Source organism: Leptodactylus fuscus, chromosome 4 (assembly GCF_031893055.1).
Source record: "Leptodactylus fuscus isolate aLepFus1 chromosome 4, aLepFus1.hap2, whole genome shotgun sequence".
NCBI lineage: Eukaryota > Metazoa > Chordata > Amphibia > Anura > Leptodactylidae > Leptodactylus > Leptodactylus fuscus.
The window spans coordinates 206,708,806-206,728,973 of record NC_134268.1 but is presented as its reverse complement, the minus strand read 5'-3'; the positions used below and the strand labels follow the sequence as shown (position 1 = coordinate 206,728,973).

The following is a 20,168-nucleotide window of genomic DNA, read 5'->3' as shown; positions in this document are numbered from 1 at the left end:
GAGGAGAAGAATAGCCTTTCTTAATGCCATTTCTATGTCTTAGTCACAAAAAATTGCATTTTAATGATAGGATCCCTTTAATATAGAGCCAGTCACCTCCAGGCCCCCTCAGGTAGTAGGGCCCAGATACTCCTGCTACCTCTACAACCCCTATAGGTCCAGTATACCCCAATGGAATCTGACCTGTGTTTGGCCTTACAAGGTCCTATCTACTCTCTATCTATATCCTGTATAGCTCGGGCCGGGGGTTGTATTTCCATATTATATTTGGATTTTTATATCTAGTCCAGGGCCGACTGACAATATGGAAGAATGTAGGCAATCGTGTATCACAGATGGATAACGGACATGTCTGCATCCAAGCAAGCAAAAAAGTATGAGATATAACAATTCTCTTTATTGGGGGCAGTAGTAGGTTGTCAGGCCAAAGGTTGAGTCTGCTTAATCTAGTAGAGCTGGATCTATGATCTAACGACTTACTATGGTAATGGTGAGTTGTGCCAAATGACAAACCCAGCGATGCTACATCGACATGTTAGCTGATGCCATCTGTATCTTCTCTATTGTCAGCCAGGACTGTGCTCAGAGCCATTGTCATTTCCATTCCTCAACTCCTCTTAGCAGGTCATACAAAGTGCATCACTCAGCAGGGGGCGCCGAGGAGCCCAGGAGAAACAACCTCCCAGGGTAAAAAATAATGTGAAATTTGTGCTTTGTCCTGAGGCGTGACGGAAGCGACACGTTCAGAATCCAAATGTCAATTCTTCTTTTTATGTCACTATTCTATTGTCATCTATGTTAATAACTATTTTCCTGCCATTCTTTCTGAATTCTGGCACATTTCCAGGACGTCCATAGTCACATAGAAGGTCTCTGTCATGGCAGAGGAGAATAATGGGGGCAAAAAAGTTGTTATAGCATCAAGTAAATGTATAAAATTCCTCTGAAGCCGCAACAACTCCACAAACTCTTCCCATAGTCGGCCGTCTGCGCCGAAAATAACTTATTTCTGTAGGGAATTTAGAGGATTCCGACCACTGAGAAGATAAAACATCCGCACCGTAATTTACTGGGAGATTATTTCCCACAATTCAGGGGAGAAGATTTCATTCTCAGGGGCGTCTTAATAATTCATGTAAATCTTATATTACAATTCCTTTGTCCAGTTATTGTGGTTTTGTGGAAATTGGGTCAGAAACCATTCAGTAATATATTGTGTAACATTCATTATTGTATTCTATGGCATTTATTATAATTGTAGTGTTCATTATTGTATTCTAGAGTATTTATTATTGTGTTTTATATTTATTATATTTATAGTATTATTGTATTCTACAGTATTTTTTATTTTGCATTACCGTATATACTCGAGTATAAGCCGAATTTTTCAGCACAGTTTTTGTGCTGAAAAAGCCCCCTTCGACTTATACTCGAGTTAGCAAAAACAAAAAAAAAAATTATATATATATATATATATATATATATATATATATATATATATATATATATATATATTTATTTTAGGAGGGGGTCTATGATCAGCCGCAATATCATTGCATAGAATATCCAATAAAATAGTGGGGGGAAAAAAGCTTTAAAAAAAAATAAAAGTTGCAAATCCCTCCTTTCCCTAAAATACATATAAAAGTAGAAAATGACTGTGACACACATACACATTAGGTATCCCTGTGTCTGACAGTGCCCGGTCTACTGAATATAGGGGATCTGTAGCGCTCCTGTTCCGTCGGGAAGGGGTTAATAGGAGCACTGCAGATACCCTATAGTCAGCCAGACTGAATTCCAAGTGGGGGAAAAAAAACCCAGTCCTCAATCTCAGGGAAGGGGCAGACAGACAACTAAAACACCCCCTCCCCTCCCCCAGCACCAGCAACTACTGCACCCAAAAACTCCGATTTTAATTTTTGAAATTTTCCAGTAGCTGCTGCATTTCCCCCCCTCGGCTTATACTCGAGTCAATAAGTTTTCCCATTTTTTTGTGGTAAAATTAGGGGCCTTGACTTATATTCGGGTCGGCTTATACTCAGGTATATACTATATTTATTATTTTATATTATTTATCATATTTTGTATATATCATATTATTGTATTCTAAAGTATTTATTATTTATATTATTTATCATATTTATAACATTATTGTGTTCCATACTATTTATTATTGCATTTTATATTTAAAGGGATACTGTCATTGGATACCATTTTTTTCTGACTAACACTTACGAATAGCCTTAAGAAAGACTATTCTTCTCCTACCTTTAGATGTCTTCTCCGCGCAGCCGTTCGGTAGAAATCCTGGTTTTCTTCGTATGCAAATGAGTTCTCTCAGCTCAGGGGGTGGTCCTCAGCGCTCAAACAGCACTGGGGGCGTCCCTAATGCTGCAAGAGAACTCTGCAGTGACGCCTCCATCTTCTTCTGGAACGGCCTCTCTCTGTATCTTCTTGTGTCCTGGGTTTCAATCTTCTAGGCCTCAAGCCTCGGGCAGAGATGACTGCGCATGCCAGCGGCCACAAGAAAATGGCCGTTCACTCAGTAAGCTGTGTAAACCTATCAGACAGTGTCTGGCCATGAGCGCCGGTGAGCGTTTTGGGCTCTCTGCGGCGAAACTGTTTTTTTTTAAAACCGGACACAATGTCTGACTTTGTGTCCGGTTTAAAAAAAAAACGGTTTCACCGTGGCCGGACACCTTACAAACCCATTCATTTGAATGGGTTTAAAAAATACTGAGGAAGGAACAGACGTTCCGAAACGCGTCTGCGTTTTTTAGGGGGATTTTCTTTTCTTTTTTGATTTATTAGCTACATCAAAGTTTTGTCATTTTATGATGTATTCAAAATAAAAGTTATATTTTATCTACGGAGAGCTGCCGGCGAATTCTCTTCTTCTATTGAACTTCACTACGCTCAAGGGATTGAGCGTGCCGTGCACCCCGGACTCATTATTGCAAGCCGAGATCTTCATATGTATGGGTGAGCTGCAAACTATTTACTACTTTTTTGAACTTAAAAAATACCTGCAGGTTTCCGTCTCCTGACCAGTTTCGGGCAGGAAACGGAAACCTGAAGGCGGAAACCCCGGGTGCAGATGTGAACGAGCCCTTACTGTTTTTATGGATAGCTTTTACTGTGTCCACCTCGGTAAATGTACGAAGGTTGGCACACATGCCCAGTCTTAGGTCTTGTTCTTCTCTATTGGGTATGCAAAGGGATCCTTGGTGTGATGTGCATGATGTTTGTTGCAGCGTCTTCTCTGCTGAACAACTGCAGTTGCAGTAACTCTGTCCCATTCTGATGTCACTTGCTTCTCTTCACTGTTATATTAGGCCATGTCCCGGGGCGGTGTAAAAAAGCCAAACATTTATGCTCACCTTCCCTCACCTCTTCTGGGCCTCTTCACGACATCTGGCGCTCTCTCAGTCTTCATCTGACCTCTTCCAGCCTCCTCAGCGATCCCGTATATGATGTCATATAAATGTTTATTTTTTTTATTTCTCCCAGAATATAATATTTTAGCTTCCGTTCGTAGATTACCAACCCAAAGTGTTTTGTGTTTAGATGAACATCTAACTTTTGGAATATGTGGGTAGAACCTGGTTAGATCTGAACTGGTTCACTGGACATGGGGAGATGAGTCTGGAAAAAGACAAATGTGCCTGGGTACGGGGAAATGAATCTATCCATGGGAAGATGAGTCTGCACATGGAGAGATGGGTCCAGACAAGGGCAAAGGTGTCTGGGCATGGGAAGATGAGTCTGAACATGGGGAGAAGATGTCTGGACAAGGGCAAATGTGTCTGAGTATGGGAAAATGAGTTTGTCTATGGGAAGAGATGAAATCTGAGAATAGAGAGTTGAGTCCAGACATGGAGAGATGAGACTGGACAAGTGCAAAGGTGTCTGGGCATGGGGAGAGGAGTCCGTCTATAGGGAGATGAGTCTGGACATGGAGAGATGAGTCCGGGCAAGGGCAAAGGTGTTTGGGCATGGGGACAGGAGTCCATCCATGGGGAAATGAGTCTGAACATGGGGAGAAGACGTCTGGACAAGGGCCAATGTGTCTGGGTATGGAAAAATGAGTTTGTCTATGGGAAGATGAGTCTGAGAATAGAGAGTTAAGTCCAGACATGGAGAGATGAGACTGGACAAGGGCAAAGGTGTCTGGGCATGGGGAGAGGACTCCGTCCATAGGGAGATGAGTCTGGACATGGAGAGATGAGTCCGGGCAAGGGCAAAGGTGTCTGGGCATGGGAGAGGAGTCCGTCCATGGGGAGATGAATTTGGACATGGGGAGAAGATTTCAAGAATGGAGAGATGGGTCCAGACATTGACTCACCTGACTTGATTGACAAAGCTCTCCCTGTTTGTGTATAGGGTGAGAGACTTGTCAATCAAGCCGAGCAGGGAGGGCGAAGGACTCATGATAGACTCAGGACTTAGGACATGTCAGGATTATGCCTCTGGATCTGTCTCACCTTCTCTCTTCTCCAGTTCCTTTACCTCTCCCTTTCTCTGTTATCCTCCATCCTCCTCCTACTTCTTTGGTACATACTTTCTACGCCATCCATCAGGCGCTACCATGAAGAAATCCATCATCGTATCATTATCAATTCCACCATGTCATGTCAAGCAAATGGCTCATATTCATTATGTACCGATCTCTCATGGAAAAAAAATCAATGCTCTACCAATAGGTTATGCTAATGTGGGAGAGGCCATCAGGAGGAGAAGAAATTCAATATACATAGCCCGGTCACAGGACTGTAATAAGACTTCCCCATAATAAAGCCATACATTCAGATGCCAGGCATGCACGGCCAAACAGGAAAAAAAACAAGGAGGGGGTGAAAGGATCGAGGCGCAGATTAATGAGAATATTCAGCAAATTGTTTGTTGAACATGCTCAAATTGTCGCTGAACTCTGTAGATTTCAATGTCACCAAACGTTCCCAAGTTCCCGCTCTGTGTTTAATGGAATTTATTTGGCTTTAGTAAATTTTAGAAGAGCTGCATAATAATCTCGTGTTGACAGTCGGCTTAGTATTATAGCAGAACGGGACTCCTGTAGATTTGCAACTTCTCCGTCCACTTTCCTTTGTCATGATTTAATTTGTTAGTTTTTCCAAGGACAAATGTATGAATAATGTACTTCATCTGTGAACTCCCCTGGAAGATGGAAGTGGGAGACTCCGAGTGTCAAAGGAGGGAACAGGCAATTATAAAAGCAATTAGAGTCTCATGCATTAGGATATTGGATGTATATAATTTATACACCGCAAGTGGACGGATGGCAGAAATGTGCTGATTTGCGCGGTGAGTCAGTGATATGTTGTGTAATGAGCGTAGGATAAAAGGTACGGTAACAGCCAGGCATGCACCAATGTAGCAGGGCTCAACTTGTCACTTCATGGGGGTATTTTAGTTACAACAAGTTATCCCCTGTCCACAAGATAGGGATTGGTTCGCCAACACTGTGGGGTTCATTCCCCTGTCTGAATGGAACCGCGGCTTGAGCATGGGCATGGCCCCTCCATTCAATTGTCTATGGGATTGCAGGAAATACAGTAGCGGAGACCTATATACTCCGATAGTCCCATAAAAGTCATTGGATTGGCCAAATTCGTTGGGGTCCCAGAGGACTGACTTCCATCAATCAGCAAGTTACCCCCTTGCAACTTGCATGCAGAATACTCCTTTAAAAAGGACCTTTCCCATCCTCATCAATGTGCAGTATTATTTACCACTTGAAAGCTGACAACACGATGAAGCTATCGACTCTCCCGGTATGTTCATTTTGGCACCGATATCTCCCCATTGTCATAAGAGCGGGCCTTATAGCTCAACATCATTGCCATAGACGTGTATTTGTACCTTCTGACAGTGGGGAGATATCGGTGCCAAAATGAACAAAACCAATATCTACACCACCGGGGCACATACCGGAAAAGCCGACAGTGGCCTGAATGCAACACACTGTTGGATTTCTACCAATATATAATACCGCACATCGATGAGGACCCGACTCTCCCGGTATGTTCATTTTGGCACCGATATCTCCCCATTGTCATAAGAGCGGGCCTTATAGCTCAGCGTCATTGCCATAGACTTGTATTTGTACCTTCTGACAGTGGGGAGATATCGGTGCCGAAATTAACAAAACCAATATCGACACCACCGGGGCACATATGGGAAAAGCCGTCAGTGGCCTGAATGCAACACACTGTTGGATTTCTACCAATATATAATACCGCACATCGATGAGGACCCGTCCCTCCTGCCAGTAAATGTTGGCAAGTATACTATACAGTACAGTACATAGCTCCAAAGTCTCTGCTTGTACTGAAAGTTAGAAAAGACCTGAATTATAAAGATTAGGGGCCCATTACCTCCCACTGGCCCAGACTTTTTCCATCCTGCCCCCTGATACACGGAGACATATTTCTATGCCTGGAACATACAGTACTCGAGGATATCCCTACAGTATACTCCGAGTGCTAGCTTGAAACGTCTCCTAAGAAGCAATGTTAGGAGTGATTATAGTCTGGCATGTTAACACACTGCAACAAAAAGACGTCCTGTTCCCGGCTCACTGTGATCTTTACACGCGTACCATCTTTATTCCTGTCCCAGTTTTTGCTGTAGGGTGTTTGCGGTATTACGGAGCTTTTACTGCGTGCAGACAATGCTCTGAAAGGATCTGACATCAAATGCTAACACATTTCCTGCCCTAGGACTCTTACAGATTCTTGCTGCAAGTCTCTCGCTTACAGTTGTCGTCTGCTTTTACCATAGAATTGCTGATGTTGGAGATTGGGTTAACTATTGATAGACCAAGTGGGAACCTCTAGTGACTCTATAGATGATGTACAGTGTCCATGTTGGAATTAGAGATGAGTAACTGGTTTGTAACTAGTCAGGTTTGTTGACCATTTTCTGGGTTCGGGCAAACCAGGGATTTTTAGGGTTCACCACCCACAAACCATTCTAATACTATGGGGTCTCTTTGGAAGAGTTGTGGAACCAGTGACGTAGTGATTGTGGTTGCAGGGAGTGGAGGGGTATGGCGCCTGCGTCCAGCCGAAAACGGCCGGGGCCCCGGACTACCACGATAGCGGTCGGGGAAAGCCTTGTTCCCTAACTGCTATACATATTGTTAATGGAAAGGGGCCTGATGCTACAATCTGATCGGTGGGGGTTTCAGATCAACAATTTATTGCATAAATAATTTTTGTAATATTACCCATTTAATGAGAAAAAAATAAAACAAAAATACATAGTATATATTTTTAGATGTTTGCAATTTTAATTGGTTGAAATCTTATTCCTTTATCTCATTTTTTTACTGTATTTTTACATTTTTTTTGCTTTTCAGGACCAGCCACACCACCACAGCCTTCCTGCCCTCACGATTTGTTCACCTGTATATATAAAAAGCAATGTGTTCCCTTATCAGCGAAATGTAATGGAACTGAAGAATGCACAGATGGAACCGATGAGATCCTCTGCCCTACTTCATCTCCGACCACCAGCCTTGTATCACGGTGCAGAGCTGCAGAGTTCCAGTGCTTTGATAAATGTATCCCGTTGATAATGCGGTGCGATGGTGTGATCGACTGTCTGCTTGGGGACGATGAAAAGTCTTGCAGTAAGTCATTAGACTTCTTTATAGGAAGACAAGTGCAAATGTAATGTGTATAGAGATAGCAGAGCGGGGTGTGTTTGTGATTTGACACACATCTGATTATAATGTAATATAATTATCATCTGGCATCAGAAATTACGTGTTAGGAACCTGATGTAACAAATAACTCATTAAGTCCTGGGCAACTAGAATCCTCAAGCGCCGAGGCAAAAACAGTCCTGGGTGTGCTACTCTCTCCCAACCGGAGCAGAACCAGGCCCCGGAGTTCTTCACCAGAGCTCCTGATGGTGGAGTTGGACTTGGTAAAAGTCTGAGGCCTGGCTCCGGAACTACCCAGAGAGCGAACTCCAAGAAGGAGGACCCAGAAGGACCCAGACACTAACCTTAGAGAGAAGTCCAAGAGAGCAGGAAGGAATGGAGTTGCAGATGAACAGGAGGGTAATCCAGGGAATACACACAGATACCCATGGAACAAATCCGTGGTCAAGCAAGCTGGGTCGATAACTGGCGGTCACGTGGCAGCAGATGGCAGAAGTGAAGTCAGGGAAGCCGGGTCATGCACAGAAGGTAAATGGAGTAGCCAAATCAGGATCCAAAAGGGAGGTCAGGTGGAAGCCAAGAGTCATACACAGGAGGTCAGGAAGGTGAGAGAGGTCTGTAAGGCAAGCCGGGTCAAACAATCCCAGGAATCCAAGTTTAGTGACAGGAGGCAGGAGACAGGTATCAGGAGAGGCAACGCTAGGGAGCTGATACCGTGGAGTAACGAATAATCAGCGGCGGGCCGAGGCCAGAATGAGACCTAAATAGCCTCAAGCTCACCGCTGACACCCCTGATCCCGGAAGTGCCAGTCCCAGAACTAGGGAGAAACCTGAACCTCTGCACACTCAAGTGGAGACCTCCAGCCTAGCCCAGCGCCGAAACCAGCAGTGACTCCGGCGCTGGACAAGGATCAGGTCGGGAGCCTCCGCGCAGCACAGGAGGGACCCTGGCTCGTCCTAACATTATGATAAATCTGGCACTTTTTAGGACCACCATGTCTAACTATATACTGCCTAGCTTTCATACAGTATTACTCTAGGTTCACACCTGTGTTCGGGTCCACGAATCTCCAAAGAATGGAATCCCTGAACGGAATCCGGGTGCAAGTGCGAACCAAGCCTTAGGTTTCTGTTCCGTGTATCTTTTCCAAAAAAAAAAAAAACCTGAGACACTCGGATGTTCCGGACTTTGATGTAATATTTTTGTCTTTCATTACCGCTTTGCCTTTAGATATTGTTGTTATTCGGGTAAAATGACCTATTGTGCGGACAACCAGGACACGTCTTACTTTCTAATGAGATCACTGAAGACGTCGATATTCTCCTAACCTTATCCCTACGTAACCTTGAAGATCTTTCATGTCTCCTGACTTGAACAAAGCTCCTTTTTGCCTTTTCTCTAAAATTAATAGAATAGAAGCAATTGTAGCGACATGTTCGTTTGGAGGACAAAAAAAAAGTTTCCTTCTAATGATTTTATTCCCTTTGATATGTAATCACAGAGCCACAAATGTTGTTTCACTTTGTAGTTGAAAATACACTTTTTGCCGATAAAATAATCTTTGTAGGTGATGACATATTTGAGAAAAAAAAATAAATCTGTTTTCCGAGATAAAATATGAGACCTGAAAGACGGACAAAGAACTAAATAAACAAGACCGAGAAATCTGATGGAAAAAAATTCAATAAAGTTTCATAGTAGACACAGAGATCTGAAATTTATCCGAGGGTTTAGAGATGGATTTTCATGTTTCTTGAAGGTTACACGGCGGCTTCTGTTCAACTACTTTACAACAGTAAGGATAATAGGCCGGAAACATTTTTCAACATTTTCCAAGTCTAGATATGGACCCTCCGTCCCAAAGACAATCAAAGACTACATCATTTTGTAGCTAGGACACCTGATCACAGTGTGACCTCTTTTTTCTAGCATGGACTGTTGTGCAAACCGGAGGTTTCTTTCTGTTGTCAGCAAATAGTATTGAGAGCTACTATATGACCTAATAGTCATCAAAGTCCAGCTCTGTTTTTCTGCTCATCTTCCTCCTCCTCTCATATAATCTACATCCTATCCCCCCCCCCTTATCACATATGGCCCACAGTTCCCATCTCTTTTACAGTCAGGTCACCATGCCCCCATTACTTTCCCTAGTGTTATCTGAAGAAATTGGTACAGCTTCCAAGACCTTTTCTGACATCATCCTCATAGCGTAAGGTCCTAGACTGTCCATTTTAGTATTGGATCTGCAGTGTTTTACAGAAAACGGACAAGGGTACAGGCACTAGACTTGGGTCCATCAACCAAGATGGGAGTGAAATCACTGTCAAAATAAGGATAACAGCTCGTAATTCCTTATCACCAAATGTCTATTTTGAGACAACGTCTTTAATTCATAAACATTCTTGTAATGTGGCCCAAAATTTCCGAGAAGCTCCTGAAAAAAGGGGGTCCCTAAAGAGCCGGCAAATCTCCTTGAATGCCTAAGAATCTGCCAGCCTCTTTGTCATATTATCGGTGACACAAGAAGGTGCATGACGCACACAAAAAGGTCCCAAGATGGAAACTGGAAATTTATGCCGTAAGCTTTCTCCAGGAGATGCCCATAAATGGTGCCCCCTACCTTAGAGACTCAAGTGGTCGCCTACTATGCCTACCTCTAGTCCCATTCTGGAGAGTTATATGCTGTTGGGGGTCTATGGTGATAATCCCTATAGCCAGTGACATAACTAAAGTCTTGTGGGCCCCGGTGCAATCTTTTGTCCGGGCCCCCTACCTCATCCCTACAGTGAATTCTTGATGGTTACGGGAGTTAAGGAGTTTAATCCACCTTAGTGTGGTCGGGGTAATCTGTGGGTCTCCTTGGCGTATGGGCCAGATGGAAGCTGCAATCTCACTACTGATGCCAGTGCTTATGGGCCCCCTAAAGCTCCTGAGCCCCGGTGCGATTGCACCCTTTGCACCCCTTCAATCTACACCCCTGCCTATAGCCTCCTTAATGGCAGTCATAATGGTCGTCATCTAGTATCCATAAGTTATAAGACTCCATACGAGAAGAAGACTAAGGTCATGTCTTATCTTGGGGGACATACTCTTTTACCATTATCACTTTTTGGGCACGTTCCCAATTTTACCACCATTAACTGAACTTATTTACAAATTTTACAAGATGGTAGTAACTTATGAAAGTGACTTTTACAGTACAGGGAATTTTCCCATCTTCATTCCAGAAGCTTCACAATCTGCAGCCTAAAAATACATTTTGAGCATCCACCTCTGTCGCTTCTGGTACGTGCCCACTCATTTTCACACATTAGAGATCTCGCTGCTGTTAGTTCACCCTGCTGTTAAATGGAGAACATTATCTGCCTAACAAGGGTGCGTTTATATATAGCCGTATGTTACCAACAGGTGGCTAAATACTTGGAGCCGATTCATCCAGTTTTATCAAATCTATCATAAAACACTTGTCTGATTATTACTCAAGTGTAATAGAATAGAAAAGAAGAGATGTCTTACCCTGAAATTTACATCTTATGGGGGGCAGTTTCGTCTATACTGTAGATCATATTTAGCAGTGTATCGCCTCTTTTTACGAAATAACAGAAATTACAGTAACTAATATTTGTATATATTATTATTAGTGGAGTTATCCAAAGAACGTGTAAAAACTTCCACCAGGTTTCTTGATGAGATAAGATAAGAAAATTTGAATAGGTTAAGATAAGATGGGATAAGATAAGGCAAGACACACACTCTGAATTTCCCCATTGTGGTACTATTAAAGGATTATAGTTAGAGATGAGCGAGTAGTATTCGATCGAGTAGGTATTCGATCGAATACTACGGTATTCGAAATACTTGTACTCGATCGAGTACCACTCGCTATTCGAATGGAAAAGTTCGATGCAGAACCAGCATTGATTGGCCGAATGCTATACAGTCGGCCAATCAACACTGGTTCTTCTCCTACCTTTAGAAATCTTCTCCGTGCAGCTTCCCCGCGGCGTCTTCTGGCTCTGAATTCACTCTGCCAGGCATCGGGCCTGGGCAGAGCCGACTGCGCATGCCCACGCTACAAGAAAATGGCCGCTTTGACTGTAAGCGGCCATTTTCTTGTAGTGCGGGCATGCGCAGTCGGCTCTGCCCAGGCCCGATGCCTGGCAGAGTGAATTCAGAGCTGGAAGACGCCGCGGGGAAGCTGCACGGAGAAGACTGCTTGGAGGATCCAGCCCGACCCTCACTCGTGGACTTGGTAAGTATAATTTGATTGAACGTTGCCTACCCCTGAAACGAGCATTTTCCCCCCATAGACTATAATAGGGTTCGATATTTGATTCGAGTAGTCAAATATTGAGGAGCTACTCGAAACGAATATCGAATCTCGAACATTTTACTGTTCGCTCATCTCTAATTATGATGATCTAGTCTGCCAAGTGATCTAGTGATCTAGTGCCAATGATCTAGTTTGCATCTGTACTTGTGAACACAGGAGAGGAGGAAGGAAGCAGATCGGCTTAGGAGCAAAGCGCTGAATCTGATCATGTGACCCAGAATTGGAACCACCATGGAACCTTGAGAGTCTGGACATAAAGAAGACTGTTGGGCACAAGTCTTTTTGGATTCTTTGGATAATCCCTTTAAGGGGTATTTTCTTCTATTTAGTTCTTGAACATCTCAATTCGCTGTTTATGCGAGATAGGAGTTGGACAACCCTTGTTTTTGAGATGAGACCAATTATATCAAGGCTGTACAGTGCTGCCACTACCATAGACTGTAAAAACTAAATGGTGGTGGCAACACTGGAGCCAAATAACACCTCCATAATGTAATCTAATGTCTACATGATATGTATGGCGGCAACAAGATCTATGGCATCTCCAGTATAAGTGGCCATAACTGCACAAGTTCCGACCTCTAAGACTGACCTTAATATTTGTTATACTGTGCATTAAGTGAATATTTGATGATTCTGGAGTTGATATTTTTAGCCCATTGATAGTTTTGTATGTTTTTATATGTTAGCTGCAATACTTGCTGTCAATGGCTCTGTGATGTGCCTTCCCTCGAACACCTGGATACCTATTGAACAGAGATGTGATGGATCACCAGACTGCAGTGACCTGATCGATGAGTCCGGCTGTTCAGGTACGCAGTCCTGTACAACTATATTACATCTTTGTTACTCTACTATATACAGTGAGAGAGATTTATCAATCCGTGAAGGCCCACCATCCCCTGTTCTGTGTCTCACTGGAAAATATGGGCAGAACGGAGTGGACCAGGGTGGAGACGTCTCACCCCGACTTATTTATTATGAATACCAGTATAAACATTATTTCTAATTATATTCTTATGTTACAGAATGTCCACAGAAATACTGCAAAAATGGAGGGAAATGTATACTACAAAATAGAGTTCCCGTGTGCAGGTACTGTCTATATACAATAAATATTCATGTCATTAAGTGCAGAATGATGACACTGTACTAGTAGTCTGAGATTTCCATTTGGAGGATTACCCAATGGAAAGCTTGTGTGCATGTGTTTAACACCCTATTAGTATGGGAATGAAGCAAGGGCCTGAATGGTAGCTCAGGTTATATGAACAGAGATCTAGCCTGACGTCACTGTGACCTCCAGGTCCATCATCCACAATCTCCAGAACCAGTTAAGTAAGTCGCTACTCTCTGGACAACCCATTTAACTGCTGTCTGGGATCAAAGCCTGTGAGTCCTGTTCCCCCCCACCCACTCAAAATAGGAATCTCAGGCTTTCTCTATGAGTGTGTGTGTGTGTGTGTGGGGGGGGGGGGGAGCAGGACTCTCAGGCTTTCTCTATGAGTAGGTGGTAGAAGCAGGACTCACAGGCTTTCTCTATGAGTAGGTGGGAGAAGCAGGACTCATAGGCTTTCTCTATGAGTAGGTGGGAGAAGCAGGACTCACAGGCTTTCTCTATGAGTAGGTGGGGGAAGCAGGACTCACAGGATTTCTCTATGAGTAGGTGGGAGAAGCAGGACTCACAGGCTTTCTCTATGAGTAGGTGGGAGAAGCAGGACTCACAGGCTTTCTCTATGAGTAGGGGTGAAGCAGGACTCACAGGCTTTCTCTATGAGTAGGTGGATGAAGCAGGACTCACAGGCTTTCTCTATGAGTAGGTGGGGGGGGCAGGACTCACAGGCTTTCTCTATGAGTAGGTGGGAGAAGCAGGACTCACAGGCTTTCTCTATGAGTAGGTAGGAGAAGCAGGACTCACAGGCTTTCTCTATGAGTAGGTGGGGGGCAGGACTCACAGGTTTTCTCTATGAGTAGGTGGGAGAAGCAGGACTCACAGGCTTTCTCTATGAGTAGGTGGGGGGAGCAGGACTCACAGGCTTTCTCTATGAGTAGGTGGGGGGAGCAGGACTCACAGGCTTTCTCTATGAGTAGGTGGGGGGAGCAGGACTCACAGGCTCTCTCTATGAGTAGGTGGGAGAAGCAGGACTCACAGGCTTTCTCTATGAGTAGGTGGGGGGAGCAGGACTCACAGGCTTTCTCTATGAGTAGGTGGGAGGAGCAGGACTCACAGGCTTTCTCTATGAGTAGGTGGGGGAAGCAGGACTCACGGGCTTTCTCTATGAGTAGGTGGGGGAAGCAGGACTCACGGGCTTTCTCTATGAGTAGGTGGGGGAAGCAGGACTCACAGGCTTTCTCTATGAGTAGGTGGGGGGAGCAGGACTCACAGGCTTTCTCTATGAGTAGGTGGGAGGAGCAGGACTCACAGGCTTTCTCTATGAGTAGGTGGGGGAAGCAGGACTCACGGGCTTTCTCTATGAGTAGGTGGGGGAAGCAGGACTCACGGGCTTTCTCTATGAGTAGGTGGGGGAAGCAGGACTCACGGGCTTTCTCTATGAGTAGGTGGGGGGAGCAGGACTCACAGGCTTTCTCTATGAGTAGGTGGGAGGAGCAGGACTCACAGGCTTTCTCTATGAGTAGGTGGGGGAAGCAGGACTCACGGGCTTTCTCTATGAGTAGGTGGGGGAAGCAGGACTCACGGGCTTTCTCTATGAGTAGGTGGGGGAAGCAGGACTCACAGGCTCTCTCTATGAGTAGGTGGGAGAAGCAGGACTCACAGGCTTTCTCTATGAGTAGGTGGGGGGAGCAGGACTCACAGGCTTTCTCTATGAGTAGGTGGGAGGAGCAGGACTCACAGGCTTTCTCTATGAGTAGGTGGGGGAAGCAGGACTCACGGGCTTTCTCTATGAGTAGGTGGGGGAAGCAGGACTCACGGGCTTTCTCTATGAGTAGGTGGGGGAAGCAGGACTCACAGGCTTTCTCTATGAGTAGGTGGGGGGAGCAGGACTCACAGGCTTTCTCTATGAGTAGGTGGGAGGAGCAGGACTCACAGGCTTTCTCTATGAGTAGGTGGGGGAAGCAGGACTCACGGGCTTTCTCTATGAGTAGGTGGGGGAAGCAGGACTCACGGGCTTTCTCTATGAGTAGGTGGGGGAAGCAGGACTCACAGGCTTTCTCTATGAGTAGGTGGGGGGAGCAGGACTCACAGGCTTTCTCTATGAGTAGGTGGGAGGAGCAGGACTCACAGGCTTTCTCTATGAGTAGGTGGGGGAAGCAGGACTCACGGGCTTTCTCTATGAGTAGGTGGGGGAAGCAGGACTCACGGGCTTTCTCTATGAGTAGGTGGGGGAAGCAGGACTCACAGGCTTTCTCTATGAGTAGGTGGGGGGAGCAAGACTCAGATTTTTTGGCAGTTTTTATACACATTTACCTATATATACTAAGCCTTTCTGGCTACTCCTCGGCATTTGCTGCCCTCATATAGAAGCCCTGACAGCGCTGCATTAATGCTACAACAGGACATAAGAATAGACATTTATTTCACATTACCTTCCCTTCACCCAGCAGAGAATACACTGAGGCTATTGTCATATTAATAAAGTAAGAGGCTGTCGGCATTTCTTGCACAGATACTTCACCGTGCCATGGATTTAGCTGCTACTCTGCCCTATTATTTTTCCCTATTAAACACTGACCTCCAGCTATTCCCATTATTCTCTATGGGGGATAGAACACATCACTGCTATCATTCATACTAGTCCTATTCTGAGGCACCAAAACAGCATACACTAATACTAGGACTGCACAGAACCTCAGTATACATCTGCAAGTACCCCAACCTTTTTATGATATTTTACATCCTATATTTTGCTGCACGATGTAGTCATAAATCATCCGGCAATGGCCTGTCTAAGATGCTCTATGCGATTTCATGGACCTGATTCCTAAGATCCCAGGTGGAAATTTTAGCGGTTATGGAATTGAACATCTCAGCTCTCCGAAGAATAGCATTTAAGTAGATGACTTAGTAGACATCAGCGCCTTCGTACGGCCAGATAATGTTCGGTTTTCCCACAGTATCCCTCTCCAGACGATAATAGAATAATACGGCCGCGGATAAGGATTGCATTAGGTGCGGGGCAATATGCATTGATTTATTACATTAATCATTGGCCATTCGGACAGTATTATAATACACAGAACATGGGCTTGTTGTGCGCCGGCGGTAGACGCTGCGGCATGATGTGAATGCTCTCCGAGATATTAACAATGTTATCCAGTTTCCTAGCATAATGCGTAGTAAATGACAGAGCGGCCGTGTCACTATTTGTTATTTGCAGCAGTAAAGAAGTAAATTGTTCTGCATATAAGCCAGGATTATCCCTACTGTACGGCAGACGTCAGCTCCAGGGCATATTGTTAGGCGCGTCAACTCTCCCTGAATTCCTGCAAGTCTGGCGGTTTTTGTGCCCCCCCTCCCCCGTCACCTCGTATAGGACTGCACAGATTCTGATTCTGTTTAATGGAGTTTTTGTAAGATCTGGTTGCAGAGGTAGGGATCAAGTGCAATACTGCGGCAAACTACCCTATTACCCCTCACGTCCTCTGTCCTGGTGAGTCCTCGTGGTGCAAAAGGAATGAGCCTGTACTAAATTGAGGAGGGGGACTAACAAAAGGTATCGTATCCAGCAGTGGCATAACTAGGAATGGCGGGGCCCCGTGGCGAACCTTTGACATGGGGCCTCCCCTCCAAAGACCCTAACCGACCGCCACTTTTCCCCTGCATTCCTGGAGGCACTATTATGCCCCATAGTGGCCCCTGTACACAATATTATACCCTATAGTGGCCCCTGTAGCACAGTATTATATATTGTAGTAACCCCTTCATCCCCAGGCAGCTGTCAGCATAGTACTGTGTGCTGACAGCCTGCCCTGCACTCACCAGTCTGCACTCACTCAGCGCTGCTCACTTCATCCCCCGGCACTATCTTCTTCCTGCACGATGTCTCCACCCCTCCCCCACTGTCAGGATGCACGCTGAGGCTCTCCCCCGCCCGGAACCCGACATCTTAGGTGGCCTCGGGCCTCAAAAAGTAAAATTTATTGTTTATTTCTTTTTTTTGGCATATTAAATAGTGAGGGGGCCTGGGACCCCTAAGGTGTTGGGCCCTGTGGCAGCTGCTACCATTGCTACTGTGGTAGTTATGTCACTGGTATCCAGGAGGACTGAGGGTAAAGGTGAGAAGGTGAGAAGTGGGATGGGCATGAAAAGCTGTGGTCCCTTTGTTTTCCAGTATCTAAGCATGGAGCACCTCCTAATTTACATGCCTCCATACAGTATAATGCAACCATACAGTATCAGGCCCCCTTTTGGCCTCCACACAGTATTACATCCCCCTATGATTCCACACAGTATGTTCCCATTCTGGCCTCCATTGGGACCTCCACACAGAATAAGGTCTACCTTGTAACCCTCACGCAGTATAATGTTCCCGGTACAGGACAATTTCCCAATATAACATCCTCCTTGTAGCCACCACACAGTAATATGCAACAAAAAAAACCTTCCTCCTTTTCCTTAGAGTCAGTCCAATCTGGTCTATATATATATATATATATATATATATATATATATACACACTTGCCACTTTATTAGGTACACCATGCTAGTAACGGGTTGGACCCCCTTTTGCCTTCAGAACTGCCTCAATTCTTCGTGGCATAGATTCAACAAGGTGCTGGAAGCATTCCTCAGAGATTTTGGTCCATATTGACATGATGGCATCACACAGTTGCTGCAGATTTGTCGGCTGCACATCCATGATGCGAATCTCCCGTTCCACCACATCCCAAAGATGCTCTATTGGATTGAGATCTGGTGACTGTGGAGGCCATTGGAGTACAGTGAACTCATTGTCATGTTCAAGAAACCAGTCTGAGATGATTCCAGCTTTATGACATGGCATTGCATTATCCTGCTGAAAGTAGCCATCAGATGTTGGGTACATTGTGGTCATAAAGGGATGGACATGGTCAGCAACAATACTCAGGTAGGCTTTGGCGTTGCAACGATGCTCAATTGGTACCAAGGGGCCCAAAGAGTGCCAAGAAAATATTCCCCACACCATGACACCACCACCACCAGCCTGAACCGTTACCGATACAAGGCAGGATGGATCCATGCTTTCATGTTGTTGACGCCAAATTCTGACCCTACCATCCGAATGTCGCAGCAGAAATCGAGACTCATCAGACCAGGCAACGTTTTTCCAATCTTCAATTGTCCAATTTCGATGAGCTTGTGCAAATTGTAGCCTCAGTTTCCTGTTCTTAGCTGAAAGGAGTGGCACCCGGTGTGGTCTTCTGCTGCTGTAGCCCATCTGCCTCAAAGTTCGACGTACTGTGCGGCGTTCAGAGATGCTCTTCTGGCTACCTTGGTTGTAACGGTTGGCTATTTGAGTCACTGTTGCCTTTCTATCAGCTCGAACCAGTCTGGCCATTCTCCTCTGACCTCTGGCATCAACAACGCATTTCCGCCCACAGAACTGCCGCTCACTGGATGTTTTTTCTTTTTCGGACCATTCTCTGTAAACCCTAGAGATGATTGTGCGTGAAAATCCCAGTAGATCAGCAGTTTCTGAAATACTCAGACCAGCCCTTCTGGCACCAACAACCATGCCACGTTCAAAGGCACTCAAATCACCTTTCTTCCCCATACTGATGCTCGGTTTGAACTGCAGGAGATTGTCTTGACCATGTCTACATGCCTAAATGCACTGAGTTGCCGCCATGTGATTGGCTGATTAGAAATTAAATGTTAACGAGCAGTTGGACAGGTGTACCTAATAAAGTGGCCGGTGAGTGTATATATATATATATATATATATATATATATATATATATATATATATATATATATATATATATAGGAATGAGCAGCATAAAGAATATTCATTTTACAATAACCCATGACTCATTTATCCCCACCCCATGTGGGGTTCTCCCTAGTAGACATCGCTATATTTTATGTAATTTAGATTGTTTGGTTTGGAAATTCCATTTACAAATGTCCTATTAAGGAATTCTGATTGAATTATCTGGAAGCTGTGTAATACCTCATTTCTCCTGCGGAAGTGCTGCAGAGAACCTGAACACTTGTTGCCAAGTTCTGCAGCAGATCACAAATGATCAAATTTGGTATAAAGCACTTAAACTTTCTTTTTTTTGCTACAATTTGCATCAGAATTCTGGTAAATTTCCCATAGCAGCCGGCCCCACTGTGATATTCCCATGGAGGGATTTTTCGACTGGATCTGATAATTCAGAACAAAAAAAGTGCAGAACTATATTATAAATAATTAGGAGATTGTTAGAGATTGTGCAAATTTTTGCAACAATTTTTGAAACTGATTTTTCTATACCCTTAGATCTTATTCACACGGCAGTGAAAAACGGACGTGTGACGGCCCCTTTTACAATGTCCATTTTGAGAAGACGGTTATCACACGGTCATTACTCACTGCCGTGTCAATAAAAGCCGTCCATACACTTGCACGGACATGCACGGATGTTGTTTATAGAAATTAGGTCAGTGAAAAACCGCATTGTTATATTCACGAGGACTTAAAAGTAGGTTTTAAAATCGACCCGTCATCTCTACCGACATCTCTATCGAAACAAATTGCCCCCCTAATGAAAAAAAACTAATTATGGAATCAGGGGCGAACCTAGGCTTTGTGCCGCCTGAGGCAGACGTCAGAAAGCCGCCCCCCGCCCCTCCGAGGAAGGGGTGGGGCAGAATGAAGGGGCGGGGCCGAGCGGAAGAAGCGGGGCCGAGCGGAGCAGGCGGAGTTAGCAGACAGAGAGCAGGCAGGGAGAGGACCTGCTCTCTGCTAAGTGTGATGGGCGGCCGCTGAAGCAGTGCTGCGTCCACAGGGCCGCCCCAATCCACCACTCACTTCCCGTGCCGGGCTGCCGAGATGGTGACACTCAGCCAGTCCAGGACAGCTTGTCCTGGATTGGCTTAGGTCGGTAAAAATGCCGCCCCCTCAGGGCCCCGGCATAGCGCCGCCTGAAGCGGTCGCTTCAGGTCGCCTCATGAGAGGTGCGGCGCTGTATGGAGTATATTTTTGCGTTCCTCTGTT

The 20,168-nt window shown here is 44.9% G+C and overlaps 1 protein-coding gene across 3 annotated transcripts in view; it reads left to right on the top strand.

Moving 5' to 3' along the window:
• The window catches only part of MALRD1 (MAM and LDL receptor class A domain containing 1), a 305,716-nt gene that overhangs the window by 223,762 nt on the left and 61,786 nt on the right, over positions 1-20,168 (top strand). For 2 of the 3 annotated variants that reach the window (XM_075271657.1, XM_075271658.1), the window contains 3 exons: positions 7,385-7,657; positions 12,717-12,839; positions 13,056-13,122. In XM_075271657.1, the coding sequence (XP_075127758.1) occupies positions 7,385-7,657; positions 12,717-12,839; positions 13,056-13,122 (463 nt within the window). Of the gene's footprint in view, positions 1-7,384; positions 7,658-12,716; positions 12,840-13,055; positions 13,123-20,168 lie in introns of those variants that run through there. The other variant, XR_012715476.1, reaches the window with a different exon arrangement.